General features: G+C 40.8%; 1 protein-coding gene across 1 annotated transcript; it reads right to left on the bottom strand.

Annotated features, from left to right (window-relative positions):
- Nucleotides 1–1,121: 1,121 nt before the first annotated feature.
- On the bottom strand, nucleotides 1,122–20,532 carry bmf1 (BCL2 modifying factor 1). Its single transcript, XM_058399514.1, has 4 exons — nucleotides 20,377–20,532; nucleotides 14,465–14,649; nucleotides 13,051–13,217; nucleotides 1,122–5,770 (listed from the first exon to the last, which is right to left on the bottom strand). Exons 2-4 carry the CDS (start codon nucleotides 14,622–14,624, stop codon nucleotides 5,657–5,659), a joined length of 441 nt encoding a protein of 146 aa, XP_058255497.1. The 5' UTR covers nucleotides 14,625–14,649; nucleotides 20,377–20,532; the 3' UTR covers nucleotides 1,122–5,656.
- Between the last annotated feature and the right edge of the window lie 1,563 nt (nucleotides 20,533–22,095).

The raw sequence follows: 22,095 nt of genomic DNA, 5'->3' as shown, positions 1-22,095 counted from the left end.
AGAAGAAGAAGTTGAAGGTGCTTGCATGGCTTTGCCAATCTCAGGACCTGAATCTTTTTAAAAAATTATGGATGATTTTAAAATTGCAAGACTGTCAGAGTGACCTTCTTGACCTTGTGGGGAAGCTATGATTTGGCAAAAGTAATGGATTCAGAGAGCTACTTACATATCTTCTTATGATAGATGTATTAAAGCTGTAATTGCCAATAAGATCTTTGAAAAATGTTGTTGCAAATTATTACATTATTAAATTCATTTTTACATGAGTATATTAGTTAATACATTAGCTGTAATTAACTTGTGATGTATGAAATCTTTTTTCCTCAATAAAAATTGATTTTTGTTTATGTTTTGAAGTCAAAAGACATTGTGTTTAAATTTCAAGTGGCTATATGCACTGGGGAAGTGTATTAAATAAGAAAAAGGGTCTCAATACTTCTTTTCTCTCACTTTCAACATTCAACAAGTGTGTGAACGTCTGCATGTTGGCCTTCAGTGGCTCCAGGGTATATTCCCACCTTGCACCCAGTGTTTCAGGGATACACTCCAGATCCACAGCAACTCTATCCAGGATAAAGTGATTTATTTATTAATGTCAGTGAGTGAGAGTATTCTGTTTAAGGTAACTCAATTATCATTTTGAAAGGCCCAGCCTTTACTCGCTTTCTGCTTTTCTGTTTTGTGTCCATTAACAAAGAGCATTACTTTGCTTCAGGGAGAACTTTTTCTTTACTGTGTCTACTTGCACATTAGTCTACAACATTAATAGCTGTGTTTGTGTGTGTGTGTATGTGTGGACAGGCAGTCATTAGTGTGAGCAGGAAGCATAGCATGGCCCACTGAATTAATGACCTCGCAGTAGGAGAGGGAAGCAGCTGGATAGACCTCAACTCACTGATTCATGAGGATATGTGAGAGAGAGAGAGAGAGAGAGAGAGAGAGAGAGAGAAAGAGAGAGAGAGAGAGAGAGAGAGAGAGAGAGAGAGAGAGAGAGAGAGAGAGAGAGAGAGAACAATCCATTCTGCCTGAGCACAGCTTGACTCCAATAAACACCCTCAAGTTATTTTACTCAAAAGTTTAACCAGTGTGCATTTAATAATAAACACATCCCAGAGCATTCCAGGCTTTAATACAATTTAATGAAAAAATGTACCAATGGAAAAAAAGTCAAGAAATCATTTCTGTAGAGCAAAGCTCTTATATACAGCATATTGCACTATATAACATTGTCTAAAACTTCTATACTGTATCAAAACATAAGAAAACAACAAGTTCCAGAGTGCACAGTACAGTCTCGAAGACACACAGTTCAATGTTTACAACAAATGCTACATTTTTGCTGGGTCTCATTTCTTGGTATACAGAGAATTGTGAGCCACAAGACTTTTTTGTTTTTACCTTTGAACTAAAAGGCTTTTAGGCATCTCTATAATCGTAAAACTTTACAATAACTGCATTAACAACAGCTTTCTGGCAATTAGAATAAAACAGTGTAGTTCATTGCAAATTCCAATTGATAAAAATATTTATGCTGTGGTTTCTTTTAAAACAAAATTAGATAAACCCATAAGAAAGTATAATACCTCAAACATCAGTACACCTAATTTTGGTAATTAGAAACCAAAATTTTGGAGATTAAAATACTTTTTATGTTACTGGTGGATTCTGTCAGAGACAGGTCTGGTCTAGATTCTCTTAAACATTGTGTGTCTCAAAACAGCTGAAATTGGTGGCAAGACCTCAGCTCCTCGATCTTCCTCTGTACAAACCACTTCATCAAACTAATACTGGGCACCATGGTGTGCTTGCAATCCTTTGAGTGAAAGGCCAAATCCATGTTGTTACTTGTTGCCGGTCACCTGAAGTACTGTATATTAAGAGAATGCCAGGGGAGACAACTTGTAGAACACTGGATTACTGAAGGTAAAGGAGGGAGGAGAAGAAAATAAAATAGAAATGGACAAAAATATTACAAAATATTTTCCAGTGCATGTGAAAATAGTGGATACAGTGAAGATAGAGAGCTAACTCATTAACATGGCCCAGTGTCTTGATCAATCTTTCCTACCCTGTTTTCGTCATTATATATTTACAGATGTAATATCATATTAAACATTTAAAACCTGGTAGGAGACAGTGAGCATCATGACAATGAGGTCAATGAGAACAGTGACCACAAGCTTTCATTCACTGTTGTATTATGGGCAAAGCAGGGACTTTCTTCAGGGACTTTTCTGCCTAATAATCAGGTTAATGTACAGTATATGTAATGTTTCAAAGGATTCTAAGAATATATGTTTAAATGATATTTACTGCAATAAGGAAGACAGATGACAATTTAAAGGTCATCACAAGCCACCAAAACAGCATCAATGCGCTTTATTTTTATTTTCAATATAGATATACCCATGCCATGACATTAAAACCACTGACAGGTGATGTGAATAACACTGATTATCTCATTACAATGGGGTGGGATAGATTAGACAGCAAGTGAACAGTCAATTTAAAAAAATGGGCAAGCGTAAGGAAGGAGTGGGGTCGTGTGGGGTGTTCCCAGTATGCTGTGGTTAGTACCGACCAAAAGTGTTCCAAGGAAATAAAACCGGTGAACCAGTGACAGGGTCAAGGTTCACTGAAGCATGTGGGGAGCTGTCTAGTCTGAGCCCACAGAAGAGCTACTATAGCACAAATTGCTAAAAAAAAAATGTACTGCTGGTTGTAGTAGAAAGGTGTTAGAAAACAATGTGCATCACAGCTTAGTGTGTATGTGGTTGTCCGGTCAGAGTGTCCAGGCTGATCCCTGTCCACCACCGAAAGCACCCACAATGGTACCACCATGTACCGTCCAAATAAACAATATTATGGCTGTGTCCTCTTTCAGCATGATAATGCACCCTGCCACACTGCAAAAAATTGTTCAGTAACAAGATAAAAAAGTTCTAGGTGTTCAATTAGCTTCCAAATTCCCCAGCTCTCAATCCAAATAAGTATCTGTGGGATATGCTGGATGAACCAGTCAGATCCATGGAGGCCCCACTTAACTTAAGGATCTGCTGCTAAAGTCTTGGTGCCAGATACAAGAGCCCACCTTCAAAGCTGTTGTGGAGTCCAGGCCTCAATGGGTCAGAGCTGTTTTGGCAGCACAAAAGGAACCTACACAATATTAAGCAGGTGGTTTTAATGTCATGGCTGGTCGCTGTATCTTTCCACCTAAGGGACAAGTGGCCAGCAAAATGCCCCCAGAGCATAACAAACTTTTTTTTTTTACCTTTAATTTGTCATCCATCTGGATTTAGTAACTTCACAATCCTTCACTGCTGCTGGATTTCTTCAGTCAATAGATTCAATAATGTTACATTTCCTTCCTATTTTTGTCATTACTGTTCATGTTCTTCAGAGGAAACTTGAGGACAACAGAGTCCTTCAAAACAATGACTGGACTAAAAAAAATCCATCTCCCTTCATAGATCATAACATAATCAAGCCAATCTGCACTATACAGTTGTGCAGAACTACACTGATTGTAATTTATCTACGGACTTCTCTTGGTTCACTTTTAATAACCTGTTAAAAGTAATTCAGGATTTTCACCATGAAACAAGATCCAAAAATGACTAACCTCTCACCTCCTTAATCCACAGGGTGAGGAAGTAGAAAACAAAAAGACATCCAAGACCAAAACAAAAGTGGCAAGAAACACACAGAAAGGAAATTGCACACAACCTATACAGTAGCAATGAATCAATATACAAAGAAATAAATAAAAAGGACAAAAAATATAAATTACAAATCAAAGAAAGAAAATCAGCATACCAAAAAGGTTCAGGAGTGAACGTATATGGATGGAGACTAGGTAAAGTGAGAAAGGTAGCTACTGAGTTGTGAGGGCTACAGTCACTGGCTCAGCGTTCACGATCTGCAGGAAACAAACGGTCAGCATTTCTTTGGACATTCACCATGCTTGAAAAGTAGCCTGTGCCCCACACTCACTGACTCACTCACTCACTGACATATGAAACACACACACACACACACACACACACACACAGACATACACAGACAACTGGCAACACTGTCCAGTGATGAGAACTTGAGACATTTTGTACCATGCCTGTGTACCTGTGTAATCATAGGACCACAGTTAATACAGTTAAGCCAATATTTTTTGTGAACCTATTCCATATGCAAATCAATAAGGCAAATTCTAGACTAGATTTTAATATAGACCACTTATCAGAGTTTCAATCTTAAAGCTTTTCTTTAAATGTTCTAAAATGAAACAATCCTATGTCTTTCATCCAACACTAACCTTCACTTTCTGGTATAAAAAGTATCTGCATTGTTCATGTGTATACAAACAGTTACGGTTGGAAATTGGAAAAAAATGAGTCTCAAAAAATATACGTCACTCCTTAAAAAAAAAATTAAACTAAAATAAAAAATAAAAAAAAAGCTCTACAAGCAAAAAACAGCATTAAGAATCAATCAGTGTCTTCAAAGGCAGTTACAGTCTTACTAACATTTTACAGAAGAAGGTCCTTATCTAAAATAGCCAAAAAAAAATTAGTGGTTATTAAAAAAAACCTAAACAAAAGAAAAACATGTAATCCAATGAAACATACATCAGGTATAAAAAGCACAAATACAACTTGAAATTCTGTTGGATATAAACACGCGAGTATCCTGAGAGTAGAAATGCAGTCATTTCACAGACACAGTATTGCTCTGTGGCTGAGAAAACGAGTGGCCACAATGATGTTCAACAGCCAAACAAGAGGACCAGTGGTATGTAAAACGTTCAGTAGAAAATCAGCGATGTTTTTTTTTTTTTTTTTTTTTACATCAACCTGAACACATGTGGTGAGAATCAGTACTGAGGTTTTTTTGGTGTTAATACCCACAGTGAATTTCTTTTGACAGTGAAAAAAGGCATATAAACAATTAGGGTTTCTGAAACTTTCAATGAATATTTAAGGAAGGTGGTTTGAGTTTTTTTTAAAAAAAAAAATGTTTTTATCATAATAGGCACTGCATTCTTGTTCTTCAGGCTTAAATGGAGATGATGACACCTGTTCCCTCTAGGCATCTTAACCATTTGGCGACTTCGCTTGCTGATTATTGACAAGTTCATCAACAAGACACACCAAATTCAAGTAGTAGAGGCCTGTCTACTTCCGAATCGTGCTCACTGCTGTGGAGGGGAAAATAGTAACAAAAAAAAAATCCTAACAATTATAAAAGGCTACAGAAGCAGAAATACTGAGGTGCAAAACTCTTTGGAGATTAGTCAGGCTGATTGGTGTCCTGGAAGGTTTTGGGGGAAAAGAAAAGAAAACCACCTTCTCTTCTTCAGTCCACATTCAGTCTTTCTGTAGTGGCTGGAGATGATAAGGCATTCCCAGGACGGACGTTTGCTAATGTACAAAAAGGGAAGTGCAAGCGAAATTCAAAGACAAAATATTTTACAAAATACCTCAAAGTCTTTTATGAAAATAATCTCATGAACACAATGGCATCTTCTTGAGGGGGGAGAAGAAGGAGGTCCCCGTCCAGCGGAGATTGTCTTCCCTCTCACTTTCTCCCCTAAAAACCCGTGTTGAAAGCCGAACAGTGCCATTAAGCAGATGCGGCCGATCTTGTCGTGGTGGCCATCTCACCTGCGATCCTCCGGTCTCCTAACTGCTGGCTCGCCATCGAACAGGAGAGCGTACAAGGCTGAGGCCAGGCGCAACCAAAACGGCCACTGGTTCCTTTGGTTTCGGTGTTGCTGGAAAAAAAAAAAAAAAAAGGCTAAAAAAAGGACACGACGTGAGGACTAGATCCAAACAAGATTTTACAAACACACACACACACAGACAGACAGAGCAGTATTTGGGCTATATCATGCAGGCAAGGTGAGATGGGGGCAGTAGGCAAAGCATGTGACTGACAACCAGACGCTGGAACCGTCCTGATGTTTCCACAACAAAAGCAGACTGTCTGACAGTCTGTCTGACACAAAAACATGGTACATGATACTGACACACAAGCGATTGTCAAAAGTGGACACAAATTAACTGAAGGCACAAGATTTCATTTCAGAAGCTGACAACAATACAAAAAATTTTAAAAAACATGACATTACTAAAGCATCCCTGGATAAATTGATCCCATGGTGTAAACACAATATTCATTCCCTATCAGAAAGCCCTTTCGTTTCCTCCTAAAGAGTAAATTACAGTATTTAACACTGATAACACTTGATCGGGGTCTTAACATTGTATACATGATACTGCCGTTACCTGAAACTGTGGCATAGTTAAATCTCACAGCTAAGCTGTAAATGATGCATGGCTTAATCTCACTGGAGTCTCTCCATGGAATTGAGTCCAAGTTGATCTGAAGAGATTTAGAGAATACACTCACACACGCTAAACATTTTGTTTTGTATGTAAGTGTACGATACCAAGCACGCTTCTGGCAAGCAACATTTCATTTAATCTGATATAAATGAGGGACCTGCAATTTAACCCCTACTCAACCACACCTATTACAGAAAAGCTGTTGTCTTGCATTTTCGGTAAAATACGCTTTAACCAAAGCCAACACGACAACGTATAATGTATTTCACAGTGGAGTGTTACATACACACTCATATAGAAGAACGGGAGAGAAAAAAAAACCAGACAGTTCATACCCACAATTGACAGAGATAGCGGTTACCATACAAGACCACAAGCAACATGAGCAAATTGTCATTGCTGATGAGAATTCAGGATTAGACAATCAAGAAGAGCTTGAAGACAAAACCAGAGGAGATATTACGTAAAGGTCTACCAAGTTCATCAAGTTCACATTCAAGCTTTCACAGTCACAGTGCAAGGAGTTATACAGAGCTGTTCATCAGGAATCATATCATAGCTGACTCTATATGCACAGTTTGACTCAACTGATTTGTCGGGTTCACAGTAACGGGGGCAATGCTTATGCAATATGTGATATTCAGTATCATTCTTCCACTTATTGGGTAAGGTTAAAAAATGATAATGTTAAAAAATAAAATGTTAAACACAACATAAAGCAAACACATGCCTTATTAGAAACTTCCAGAGAAAGATTTAACTGGAAGAAATGCAGAGCTCAGCTTGTTTAGAACAACTCTTATCTTTCTTCTGGTTAAGAGATAATGAGTGGCACTGACTCACACTCACAACTCAGAGCAGGAGTTGCAATGTGTTGTGCAAGTGCTTGCCACTCTTCCTTTATCCTAACAGATCAGTTTATATGCTCAAACAGTTACGGGAAGTGACATCACACTTTCTTCAGATTCATAATGTGCTTTAGATCACTCAGTAACACCAGTCAGTAACAGTAATTGTTTTTTTTAGTGATTTTTAAAGAAAATAAGGAGGTTTTGAACGTAAGGTTTTACTCTGTGCTCAACAAGCTAGGGTTTTTTTATTACAATTCAACTCTGCAAGTCTAGCAGTAAATATTTTTTAAGGCAGCATGGTGGAACAGTGAGTAGAGACCCTGCCTCACAGCTCCAGGTTCCCAAATTCAATCCTGAGCTCGGGTTTGTGTTTGACATGTTCTCCCTGCATCTGTCTGGGGTTTCCTCTGGGTTCTCCGGTTTCCTCACACATCCCAAAAACATGCTGGATTGACTACACTATATTGCATATATTGCGAGTATCCTGTGATGAACTGGAGTTCTATCCACTGGGTCCAGATCCACAGTGACCCAGACCAGGATAAAGCTGCTGTGGAAGATGAATGAATGAAATAAATATTTTTTCATCAGCATGTAGTAAATCTCCTTATGTTCACTCAGTAGCCGGTAGGTTTGCTTGTTTCTTTATGTAGTTGTTTTGCTTGCAATCTGACTGATTCAAAGAAGAAAACCCACTTGATTTTACTCTGCACCTTTTTAAAACTGTAGAAAAGCTCCACTGTGACCAAAAAACTGTAAACGTTGCACTGACAACTGAGTGGGGGGGGAAAGGGTGAAAGCACCCTTACTCCTAGTAATTTGTGCTACATGATAAGCACAGTACATCCTGTTTGCATCCTAGGCTGAGAATGGTTTCAGTCCAAGAAAAAAGGACTGAAAGTGTGTGTAACAGGCCAAATCAGCCAGAGGTGTGTTACAGCAGACGGCAAAAGTGAGAAGACGAAAGTCCCCAAGAGTGACCTTTAGACGCAGACATACATGGTTTCCCACCCAAAGCAGTGTGGCACGCAATGTCTGAGTGTGTGTGTGTGTTTTTGTGTGGGTGTGTGTATGTGAGAGAGTGAGAGACTCGATGCCACATGACTAACTGTCAAAATGAGTCAAAGGCTAAATTTAACCAGAGATAAGCGTTAGAGCCGAGGAAGACGTCAGCCGTCACTCCTGCGGGCTTCCTATCAGCCGTGCGTGCAGGCTCACCATCAGCTGCAGAGCTCCCAAGAGCCACCGCTTATCACAACAGCAACAATAAACACATACATATACACACAGTAAATGTCACCAGAGCCACTAGAGACTTGTTTGCATTTTATAAATCACCATAAAAAGAAGCTGAAAGACACCTGGTGCAACAAAAAAAAAAAATACATCTATATAAATATATACATATATGATGTGCAGATCCATTATCTCACCTCATCTCAGACCTTAACTTATATTTGATATCTATACATACTTGTTGCCTTTTTTAATGCAGTAATATGAGTGGTAGAATAACCTGGAGAACAACAAAGAACCTGCCAAATAGCCAGCTGATTTCAAATGAATTTCAAATTACAGTTGTGCAAAAAAACCAGCAAGCTTTTTATTTTTATTGTTTTTCCCAAGCTGTTGCTTTTTGTTCCTTCAGAAGTGCTGCACGGCATTTAAGCAAACTGGCTGACAGGAAACTTGTTTCTTAAAAAACATCCCCTTTTCTCTGGAGTGCTGGTAAACAGAAGTACATGTTCTCTCTCTCTCTCTCTCTCTCTCTCTTTCTCTCACTCACACTCACACACACACACACAAACACACACACAGGAAGTAGTACCTGAAACCCAATGCACATGTACACGTCTGCTTAATGGAACTGTATGAACCTGTAAAAGCAGAAAAATAGTAATGAAAAAAAAAACATAACGACCCCCAAAGAAAGCCCATGGAAACACGGCCCAGCACAGATAATCCCTCCGACTGCCTCAGGGTCCCATCGTGAACCTGTCAAGAGCAGCAATTTATCTGTCAGCAGCGACCGTTCCTATCTGACTCTCTACAGCCTCTTCATTTCAGGCTGAGCAGCCCGCCGGCGCTGCACTAACTGCTTGTCAGGGGGCTCGTGGGAATAACAGACTACTCTTTGTCATGTCTGGCTCATTCGAAACTGAAGTGTCACTGCCGGCGTCAAATCTGGAGACGAGGCACTGATAAGCGAACGCCCCTGGTGATGAATGAGCATGGCCGAGGCTTTAGGGGATGAAATGTGAAGTCTCTGTCCTCTACGGGTTCTTATTATGCCATGTGACACTATACACAAATCCAATATTCTCTACTTATTTTCTTTGTGGGTTCAGTTAAAAGTTTGGTGTTTTAACACAAAGTAGCTTTACAGAAGTCTGGATAAACAAGACAGAACTGACAGTGGAGAGGAAAATCGCCCTGAGAGATCATGAGGAAGAAATCTCGAAAGAACCAAACAAAAAAAGGGAACCTGTCCTGATAGTGGGATTACTGGGCAATGAGAATTCCAAAGTTTGAACCATGAACTGAACACCATGACCGAACAAAAATAATAGACTCGTCAGGGTGGGGGAGTGAATTATTTTCGAATAACACCACAGCAAATCACGCTAATATGCTGCACAACAGACCGAGTTCTCGTTGCTACATGCAGGATGAGGAAGAAAATAAAATCTCAAATCGAATAAATGGCTGGAAATAAAAGAAAACCTGCAGCTCATAAATGTTGCACAGGAATAATAGCAATGAAAGAGTAAACTAGTTATATTTGAAGTTTGCCATGAAAAGGGTCCCAGAAAACCAATTTTAAACTGATAAATTTGGATTGGGTCTAAGCCATTAACACACTGCTACCCTGTAATGTAGGCTTTTATATATTTACTTGTCAGTTTAAGACATGACTTGGAGAATGGGGAACAAATAATAAGAGCAATAAATAAAAGAAAAGCAAACAAGAAAGAAAAAAAACAGTGCAGCAAAGACTACAGCTTGAGGCAGCCTCTGTACTTCGACATTAAGGAGTAAATTACACAATCAAGAATAACAGCAGGAAGTAGAGAGGGAGAAGAGCGCACACACTCACTAAATGCAGCCTAATAGATCTGGGTTCAGGTTTCTTTGGGATCAGTCATCAACTTGGCATAGAGCGGCGTAAAGTGGCCCGAGAGAGCGTCAGGCATAATCTCTGGGCTCCCACATGGCCTCTTAAGTCAATTAGGTGAACTGAGGCAACAAGTCAGTTAACACTCTGCCCTCCTCATCTTACCCCATATGGACTTCTACACACTGACTGTTGCAGACCAAAGAAAGTTGTTTGGCAATACAACCCCAAAAAATTTGTTTTGTTCAAATCCCATATCAGTGTAAAAGTACATTCACTCCTCCTTTTCACAGACAGTGTCAGGTAGAGAGGAAAACAGGGTCTGCTGCAGAAAAAAAGAGCAGAGCATCCTGAAAAACAGGCTTAAAACATCATCTCAGTGAGCTGCAGTTAGCTTATAATGACTGCGAACACACACTTAACATCAAGCGGGCTGCAGTATCACTGCCTCGTGGCTCCTCATTCCATAATGGAGAGTGTAATTGTGTGTGCAAGTGTGTGTGGCTTATTTGGTTATCTCTTGCTAGTTCTCACAACGCTGAGCAAAAGTTTACTGGAGTCTCACAAACCACATCTATTCAGACCAAGCCTTGGCTTACCACCATGTCTACCCCACATTCTCACCTCTTCCCTGTGTGTGTGCGTGTGTGTTTAATAGACTTTGTATAATAGAAAACAAAATTGGAAACTGCCAGCTGATGTTTTCATGATATGCTGCACCTTTCATAACACACTTCCACACTGCCAGTGCGTGTAAACACACTCAGAGCCTCTCTTTCTAAGCACACGTGACACTATTCCAACAATGTAGCATTAATCTGAACAAAGAGCCATTATTTATGGCCTGAGTGCACATGCACAGTCACACAAACCATCAACAGCCTCAGCTGATCATTGCTGTCTATGTGTTCTATGACAAGCTCACCACACCATGACAGACACACACACACACACGTGGAGTTATGGGCACGCACTCTCACAAACTCACTCAGTTCTACTCTCACTCGCGCTCTGTCACGCACGCACAGTCACTCACTGTCACGCACGCACTGTCACTTGCACACTGTCTCACTCGCACTATCATGGACGCACTGTCACACACACACTCTCATTCGTGCACACTCACACTCACGCACAGTCTCTCACACACGCGCACTCTCTCTCACACACGCTCTCCCTCACACGAGTGCTCTCCCTTACACACACACTCACACACATATACGCACTCACACACATACGCACTCACACCTCACACACAAGCACACACACGCATACGCACGGTCTCACACACACACACACGCACGGTCTCACACACACGCGCACGGTCTCACACACACGCGCACGGTCTCACACACACGCGCACGGTCTCACACACACGCGCACGGTCTCACACACACGCGCACGGTCTCACACACGCGCGCGCTCTCACACACACGCGCGCGCTCTCACACACACACGCGCGCGCTCTCACACACACACGCGCGCGCTCTCACACACACGCGCGCGCTCTCACACACACACGCGCGCGCTCTCACACACACACGCGCGCGCTCTCACACACACACGCGCGCGCTCTCACACACACACGCGCGCGCTCTCACACACACACACGCTCTCTCACACACACACACGCTCTCTCACACACACGCGCTCTCACACACACACACACGCGCTCTCACACACACACACACGCGCTCTCACACACACACACACACGCTCTCACACACACACACACACGCTCTCACACACACACACACACGCTCTCACACACACACACACACGCTCTCACACACACACACACACGCTCTCACACACACACACACGCTCTCACACACACACACACGCTCTCACACACACACACACGCTCTCACACACACACACACGCTCTCACACACACACACACGCTCTCACACACACACACACGCTCTCACACACACACACACACGCTCTCACACACACACACACACGCTCTCACACACACACACACACACACACCCACACACAGAGAAAAGGGAACTATAAACAGGAAGCTAAAAGGATAGTGTAAGCCGAGTTTTAGCATGGTAGGAAATGTGCCCACGTGTGGCCTGCACTGAAGCCTTAGTCTTAAAACCTCATGCCTGAAATGATGTTAGGCTTCAGTTTCAGTCAACAGCATCTAGCATAAGTAAACAACAACCCCCCTTAATCTACATTTTGTAGTTTTAGAAACAGCAGCTGAAATTTAATTTAGATTTAATGACATGAATCTACACAAAATAGTCTATAATACAAGTATTCATCCCCACACCTGTCTGCTGTGAAACCCCAAAATTTGTTTTTCCTTAGACAAAGCTCTGTGAAAAGTATCAATCAGAGAATACTTATGCAAAGCACTGTGTAGATTTCTAACATAACAGCTTTCAACATTATACATAATATAACTGATTCAAGTAAACAAATAAGGAGCATCCACAGAGCTCATAGTTCAAAAGAAAAGAAAGAAAGACACTTGGCACGGGACGCATGACATTAAGAGGATTTTGCTGCTCACAAAGCTACTGATATCATCACCACTAACCTTTTGGGCAGGAACTAAGATAAGATGTGTGATGCTCTGCTTCTCTATGCACATGTAGGAATGATGGTTATCACCAGCTTATTATGGGGTGGGGGTGGTGTACTATATACTGCAAATATTACCTACACACAGTGAGAATGGAGCTGTGATGCTGTAAACAGGGAGCATGATGGGACTCACCAGCATGTGCTCTTGATAGAACTGGTCTCCAATCATCTGGAGTTTCTGGCCGATCTGAGCCTCCACGCTGTGCACGGGCCGCCGGTGAGGCTGATTCTCAGGAAACATGGCGCCTTCGACGTGGTCAGAACGAGCAGAGGGCGTCAGCAATAGCAATCCTGCACTACCTAGTGAGAGAGAGAGAGAGAGAGAGAGAGAGACAAAGAGAGAGAGAGAGAGAGAGAGAGACAAAGAGAAAGAGAGAGAGAGAGAGAGAGAGAGACAAAGAGAGAGAGAGAGACAAAGAGATAGAGAGAGACAAAGAGAAAGAGAGAGAGACAGAGAGAGAGACAAAGAGAAAGAGAGAGAGAGAGAGAGAGAGAGAGAGAGAGAGAGAGAGAGAGAGAGAGAGAGAGAGAGAGAGCACACAAGGGTTAAAAATACACTGAAAGCTGCAACACACACCACCTTACAAGAGATTACATAATACTGATAAACAAAGCTAGAACTTGGACATCTATAGTGTACATCTAATCTCATCAATGTACCATATGTACAAAGAAAACTGTACAACAAACTATTGTGCACTGACCAGATTGTTATCTTTGCAGTGCGTGTGCTTAAGGCACCAATAAATCAGACTTCAGAAATCAAATTTCCTGTTTGTTGTGGTTTCTACACCTCAGGCTCACGAGTTTTAAAAATAAACTACAAAGTGACAATTATAAAAATGAAACTTTTTTTTTTTTTTTAACAAAATTGTCAAAGAGGAATCAAAGGAAATCCATCACAAGAACACGTGTCATAAAAGGTTTAAGGTTGACATTCAGAGACGTCAAACAGGAAGCTGCAGTTTGGGCTGAGGCTGATTTAAAAGTACCGAATATAAAATGGGATGGAGCGCATGTGGTAGTTCTGTCTCTTCAGCTTGAGATATAAAGAAAAATAACTCTGTAAGAGTGCGAACATAAACAAATGAAACAGTGCAGTCAGGTTGCAGCTCTCTTGTCCATGACTGGGCCCACAGCCAGCAGAACAAGCCTTGCGTGCAGTCATTTGAATTGCAAAGCGACTAAGTACACACACAAAAGTAATAAAAGCTGAAGAGGCCAGGACAATCAGACGCCACAGGGGACAGAGGGGAGAGGACGAGAGACACACCGATTGCTCTCACAGGTGCTGAAATCTCTTGCTCAGTTTCGGCATAGTCTGTTAGCATAAAACAAAATAATGGCACAAACTAATACTTGAGGGCTAAACTAGAGAATTAAACAGTTACATTACCTGTAATATATCTGTTATGTCTAAACAAAATGAGTGCTTTTTTTATTTAAGGTCCCTCATAAACTGATTTTTGCCAGACCAAATTTTAGACCAGTCTTTACCATCACCTTTACTCAGTCTCTATTTCACTTTTTATAAGACTAAGGTTTACCGTAGAAAAGGCGTCTGGGCTCCTCGGCCACACCGCAAGGCAGCATGCCATTTAGCCGTGTCGTGGAGCTCCCTGGGGTCTGCGTGCTGTGGTCTTCCCTGTTGGAGGAAGGCCAGCACTGTGAGACAGGCCCAAACACATCATCCTCATCCTCATCCATGAGCAGGATCTTGCACACTCTCCACCTGCAATGTAGAAAATTGCCCTCGGTCAATGAGATCATCATTAATGGAAATAGTAATAGTGGAAAATGACATATGTACTTATGATTCTCAGAGAACAGCAACACTTATTTATTTATTGTTCTTTTAAATGAAAGCATGTGTAAGTCTGTATGGGAGTGTCCAGTACATATATCTGAGTCTGAGAACAGCAACAAGTGATTTAAATCAAGAGAAATATATAGGAGTGCATGCACCTTTATACAGTGCACATCCATGAACAGTCTTGCTTTAATTTATTATGCCCTGTGGTATAATTCAGCATGAATACTTTACAGGACGCACTCGCTCCTTTCTAGGAAGCTCATTTCTTCCCTCCCAAAGCCAAAACAAAACCAAGTACTGACTTAGTTCAAAATGCAAAACAATAAAAAAACAGACAACATTTATAAAATACTCATCAGGAAGGTGATGCCTCCAGGGGTCTTAGGTAAGCTGTTGAGTTCCTAGCAGAGATACAGCCTACACACGTTATGGTCATGTGACCTACTAAGTTACAAGCTGCTACACCAAACACCAAGCTGTATTAAAAATAGGTGTCTCTAGTAAATGTGGAATTTTTATTGACAACCACATGAACACCATGAAGACACTCCCAACTTTGTCATTTTTTGCACTTATACAGTGATAATTACTACACATTATCTGCCAACATTATTTAACAGACATGTCCAGAACGCTAGAGCAGAAATGGACTTACTTCATATGCAGTAATTCATAGGTCAGAATGGTATCATTTTTAGCTTTGAACATTTTACACATGAAGTGGAAAACAAACATGGATGCCTCTAGGTTTGTCTTTTTGGTTAGCTACAAGCAAGGTGTGATGAGCGATGCATATTTTCCTCCTCAAACACCAAACTGTATAGTCAACATCACAGATTATAGATAAGTGAATATGTCCGTATGTTGATTCATCTAAAGTAAGTAACTCTAGATACAGAAAATCTCCATGAATCATCAGAAGAGCTACATTGTTTATTCTGATGATGTTGATTTGATGTCAGTCCATGAACAGGGAAGGAACTCTGATTTGATAAGCTACACCGTGCAGGAATTTCAAGTTGAGGGGGGTTTTCTGTGCTATTTCCTTGATGGAGGTTGGGAATAACAAGTTGCAACCTTGAGCTGACCTAGAGTCACTTCTAAGCACCTTCATGAGTGAGTGGAAAAGAGGACAGTCCCGGTATTTAGACATGAAGTGACTACACAAACAGTACAGCTCAGATAGTCATCTGTACGGCAGGAAGATTAAAACCGGAGCCAAAATTTTACCCTGCCAGCACTGGAATGCTGCCTTTAACCAAGTCAATTTCACTTTTATTGGTATAGCGCATTTAACAATGCACATTGTCCTAAAGCAGCAACCATGTTCTCTGATCTTGGTACGAATACGAAAACAGGTAAAGATGTTGGAGTTGGTAGAACTATGATCATGTATATCTTAAAATAAGCTAGATGGTATATCATGATAGATGACGAAAGGTTGCTTAAGACATTGCTTATTTTACTTATGCACTGAATATACACATGGTAGCCATCTTGCATACACTTACATTAAAGAATAAAAGGTTGATTCAAAACATTCATTGGCCTCATAATGACAACTGACTTAACAGTCACTCTAAAGTTCCTAATATTTACAAGATTCAGCCACGTATGATTCTATGGCCAGTATAATCATTTAGGCATGATTGATTAAGGCTGTATCAATCGCCTATGACTAACTGATTTCTCAGGAAACAGGATATGAGGTCAGAGTTGGGGTGGCAACATGGAGCCAGGATTATATCAAGGGTGGCTTCTGCCAACATGCACCACCCATTTGGCCACACCCTTGAACTGGGTACATACACACAAACGTGCAACCACATTGTGAAGCCTGTGTTTGTAATACACCCTTGACAAAAACAAATCAATGTCTCTGACTCTAATAACAGCTGGGCTGGAGAGAAAATACATGCAGTCCAGATCCTGAGCATCAGTTATAGCATAATAACAGTAAAGATTAGCTTGTGGTACTCATTTAGATAAATGGTGGGCATGAAACCACACCATGGTGCTGTGGTTAGACAACTGGTTTACTATATTTAACCTTACAGAAAGTTTTGGCTAGGCAGAGGCAACAACCGTGTCTCCTGCTTTCTCCATGTTCTGTGGTAGAGCCCATGTGGTTTTTGTGGATCAAGACAATTCTAGGGGAGTAGTAGTTATTTGTCCCTGAAATGCCTCCATGTCACTCCCACATAATGTTACATTGCAGTCGACACACTGTAAGTAAACAAACAGACAAACACACAACACAATACAAGTTTTCCATCACTGGGTTTTGGTCAGGACTGGGTATGTAAACTGCAGCTTAGCAGGTATTTAATAGACCTGTGTCAGAAATTCAGACAGTCACTCTGTAAACACAGAACAGCAGTAATAAAAATAATAATGATGTCATGAGGAATGGAGACCAAGCTAACGACACACCGAATCCCAAATTAACACAGAAAACATGTGCTCTTTTCATAAAAACACAAGTCAATACATATTTACAACTAATTTCAATACTGAAAGTGAAGGTCTGTGTATTGTATCTGAAAGTTGAAAGCATGTTCACAATTTCACAAGGACAAAATGTGCTTTGTGTGTGGACTTGGAGTGCAGCATGGAGAGTGTGTGTATTTGAGCGAATCACCGATTTGCTTTGTTCAGATCCCATCGAAAGTGTGAATGACTCTAGACTGAAGCAAGCGATATACAGCTCCCTCTGCTGCTCTGATCTCTGAGCGTGTGTGTGTGTGTGTGTGCGCGCTCAGTGTGCTGAAACCAATGACTCGGCTCAAGGTGACACCCATTTATCACTTTCAGTGATGTACTTAATCAATACCACACAATTATTGACATTGCACCTGATACCTCCCTCGAATTGGACCAAAATCAGACAGATTTTCCAATACACTGACATATTTTATGCAGGTGTAATATTGAACCCCACAACACAGATCTTGCTTTCACACAAGAACAGGTTGCCATCATGCATCTTATGTGGTACATAACTTACAGAATGCTGAGGAGAATTAGCATGCTTAACATGAAGATGCTAGTTTTGTATTAAACTTGGGAATATAGCATTGGGAACTCTACAAAACACTGTGTCCTATTAAATAATGCACAGAATTTGTCTTTTATCCCATTTTAATTTCACACTAATCTTACAGATCATCCATACAGACTCAAGCCACTGAAGAGAAGAGGGGGACTTTAAATTAAATGTACATACTGATACCTCATAGGGGCAAAAAAAGGTTTTGTTTGAATCAGGCACAAAGTGAGAGCATTTACAACTGTGCTGCATGCTAGCTGTTTCCTAACCAACACACCCAGTATGTGCTGACTCATATATCGTGTTCAGTGTTCCACAGTTAAACATTCTGCATTCAACCACTGACAACACTATTCAGCAAAGATCTGGCAAGAAAGAAGAAAAGATGAAGAAGCTGAGCTGAGAAGGTTAATAAAAAGTGTACACAGTTATATCGAAGCCCAAGGCCGCATGACACCGGCCATAATTTGACTTTACTAAACTTCAAAATTGCATGTGTTGCCGCCACTATTATCGCAAATGCCAAATGGTTTTCAAATGTTTCAACTTTCTAGTCTAGTGACTTCTTATCTAACACACTGTCCGGCACTTAAGAAAGTGCTTCAGCTCTCAGGTCAAATCAACACCAGTGTAAAGTCAGGCTTAGTTGTGTTTGCATGAACCTTTGTTCCCAACGACCAACGTTGGGCTATTATTTTAACACTCTATCCTAATCTAAATCTCTTCAGTAAATCTTCCTTCATCATGTAACTGGTCTTGATGAGTGATGCAACTAATATGCAAAATAGTCTATGACATCATCTGAAGGGCATTCAACCGACTTTCCCTTGAAAAGAACTGGCAACCCTGGGACTCATTTAACACTATTAAAACATTGCCAGGGGTCACAAAAGCATAGCACACACACTCCACATAAATTCGTGTTAACGTCTGAAGTCCTGAGTTCACGGAACACAGATAGGGCTGTTGAGAAAATGCCAAATAAACAGCAACACTCCGTGAGCATCTCTCGTTAGTTTGAAAGGTTGCGGGAGAAAACCTCGCCACCTCAGGGCACAGTTTATCACGTGATCCATCAGTCATCGTTATTGATGGCCTGTCTGATAAAAGCACACTATGTTTATTCGGTTTATTCAGGTGATAAACATAACACACGAACCGCGCAGATGATACACAGTAAAAAGCACTGATTTGCAGAGTAACTGCACTACGCTGACGCGCACACGAGGTCAATAGGGTCGTCCTGATGACGTCATAAATCACATTTTATTGGCTGTTCGCTGCGACGGTGAGAAACGGAATCAACCAATCAGAATCAGGCGTTTCGGGTCGCGGCTATTAGCCAGCTAGCATAGCGAGATGAAACTGAGCCGGTGAAGTACTGCAGTTTAACTGTAGGAGGCGAAAAAGATGCGCGGACTTGGTTTTATATGATATTTCCCTTGTGTACGTTCCCCTGATACTAACATTTTATCGCAGTCACTTTCACCGGAACCTTTCTTGCGACGTTATTAATATGAGATCAACGAAATTCTTAAACAACGAGTCCGTGCCCTCTCCGCTGCTGTCCGACATCCACCAACATGCACGAGCCCGACTCCCTCCTCAGTACAGGTGTACAGGAACAGACATTGACTACATGTAGTATATTTCACCAGCTCTCCATCAAAACACATTATTTGCCATGACACCGGTCAAAAAGGTTTGTGCTACAGCTCCTTTGCTCTGAATAGAAACAACACTCGGAGTTGCGCGAGCGGTGAGGTTTTCGTTTTTCAAAACAATGGAGTTTATATTGTGTGCTTAGACTTCACGCGTGCGACAGGGTTCAAAAATTACATTTGTCATTTACTCTTCATGCAGGCTACATTTGTGCAATGATCTGTTAGTACTGCCATCTGGTTCATCTATTTACAGTTGGAAGCCGTTTCTAACCAGCAGTCCCGGCATGTGTCGACACATGTATCGACTCAGTGTTCTAATAAACACTCACTTTTCTTTTAAATAATACGCGCGCGGATTACATCTCACTATTCAGACATGTTTAGACAGTCCATCACCTGTACACTTGTGGCCATTGCGAAGCGACAGTAAAGTGATTGGATAGGATTTTCTGCGTTTTTAAGTTTTTGCATCCACTTGAACTGACTGTGACTTCGCAGCACTTTCAGGCAGTAGGTGAAGTGTTTACAGAGTGTAAGCAACTATTTACCACGTAAACTAACAGCATGTCGGTACTGCCGTTAACGTCAAGGTTTACTAAAAAATGAACACAGATCTGTAATTCCAGAGCTGAAATCCACAATCTGCTCTCAAATCCATTATTTTGATTGTAACTACAGAAATTAGCTAGATGTTGTAAGAGGGCCGGATAGCTACAACTAGCACACCGGGTGTTTAGCTACATCCGTGTGTCATTTAGACCACATCTGTAACAGCACAATCACACACTTGCCATTTGTCGTAGCTTACACGCAGAACAAATCAGTTAACTCCAATTATCCGTGCAGTCCAAATGGCTAGTTACACAAAATCACACAAACAACAATCCAACAGGAAAACCTGTTTACAAAACACAGCGCTGTAATAAGTGGTACCTCGACTCGGTGTGTGTTCAGATCCGTGGTGTTTCTGAGTCTGAAAGAGCAGGCGGCTGAGATTGACCGGTGCTGTGGAGCAGACAGGATCAGATCAGAGTAAAATCAGGTCAGTACGCTCCTCTTTCCTTCTCTACAACTTTCATTCTGCTGTCCAGCCTCCAGCACGCTCGTTTCACTCCTATCACCATGACTCCGCCCCCTAAACGTCACGCAACCCATGACAACAAAACCCCTTAAAGCCACACGGCACTGCTTTGTTTTGCAAAGATACAGTGTTGTCGTTCGATACTTTGATGTGTAATTTAGTGGTATTTATACTATCGTGAAACATTATTTGTCTCGATAATTTGCACGAACATTTGCCTACTTTGCATATAAAAATACTTTGACAAACAATAGGACTGCACAGCCATTGGTACACTGCATTAAGTGTTAAAGCTAAAGCTGTAGGCTCTATGTGTTTATCTACACCCTCAGAGAATTACCTTCTTTCTAACTGATATCTGTCAATAATACTCACTTTATTTTGATCAGGGCCGTTTTGGATCTGGAGATCATTGCAGGAACATTACACAAAAGAAGGTGAGAATATGGATGGGAGACCAGTCCCTCCCACAACACTACACACACACACACACACACGTCCCCACACTCATTTACACCTCAGGGCAATTAATTTAGACCTGTTCATCCACCCTCATGTTTTCAGAGGTGGGAGGAAACTGGTGAACCCAGAGGAAACCCACATGGACAAAAAAAATTTATATAGACAGTAACCTGAGTTCAAAATCAAACAAAGGACTCTGGAGCAGTGAGGCATCAGTGGCCTTATATATCATGCTGCTGTCACTTATTCGCATTTGTAATTTTTATATCATTTTACTTACTGCCCTACATATAATATGATATTATTTTTTTTGTATTCTTGTCATATTGACATATTTACTGTCCTATTAATATTTATTTATTTACTTTATCTAGTGTTCTTACTCTTATGCTGTTGTAACACTTAATTTCTTCCTGAGGGATCAATAAAAGTTTATCATTAAAAGTGCTGTATTTGACTTTTCAAAATGTTTGACATGTTTGAGAATATACACTAAACACAATAATAAACAATATAAACAACATTTAATAATCTGTGTATATAATAGTAACAGTATATACCACTTTGTGGATTTTATACATATAGTCCAATCAATGCGCGTGCCTGTGCCTTTAAGATTTGATGGTCAGTGTTTTTTTAGCCAATCAGGGTATTTGTTATGATCCCGCCTCCTTCTCATGCGATCAGGCACGTGGAAGGGAAATTCCCACAGCGGCATCACTGCGGGAAGGTAGTGAGCTGTCACGCATTATCAGAAAGCAGGAAAACCCTTTGTAACACATACATTTTGTCAAGAATACCCTTTAAATACACGATTAGCTGTGTAAGCCTATAATTTGCATCCGAAAGGCACAGTCACAATATGATCTAAATTTACAAGAATGTCAAGTAAGAACTTATTAAACCCTTTAAAACCTAGTGCAGTGGAAGTGTATCTTGGATGTCACGATATTTTTTCAATATGCAAGTTATATAGAGAATTTTCTCCTGGTCATGTTCCTGGTCAGGTTTGTGGTGGTCTAATCTTAGAACACTGGACTAGACATAGAGACACCCTGGAAGCTAGTGCATTATAGGCACACACACATTCACACCCAGGAGCGATTTCG

Source organism: Hemibagrus wyckioides, linkage group LG09 (genome assembly GCF_019097595.1).
Source record: "Hemibagrus wyckioides isolate EC202008001 linkage group LG09, SWU_Hwy_1.0, whole genome shotgun sequence".
Lineage (NCBI taxonomy): Eukaryota > Metazoa > Chordata > Actinopteri > Siluriformes > Bagridae > Hemibagrus > Hemibagrus wyckioides.
This window is presented reverse-complemented; position numbering and strand designations above follow the sequence as displayed.

Coding starts and splice junctions, on each gene's coding strand:
- bmf1 (XM_058399514.1), bottom strand. CDS start 14,624: ATGGATGAGGATGAGGATGATGTGTTTGGGCCTGTCTCACAGTGCTGG. Junction 13,218..14,464: donor GCCCAGACGCCTTTTCTACG/GTAAACCTTAGT, acceptor CTCTCTCACTAG/GTAGTGCAGGATTGCTATTG. Junction 5,771..13,050: donor TCTATCAAGAGCACATGCTG/GTGAGTCCCATC, acceptor TTTTTTTTCCAG/CAACACCGAAACCAAAGGAA.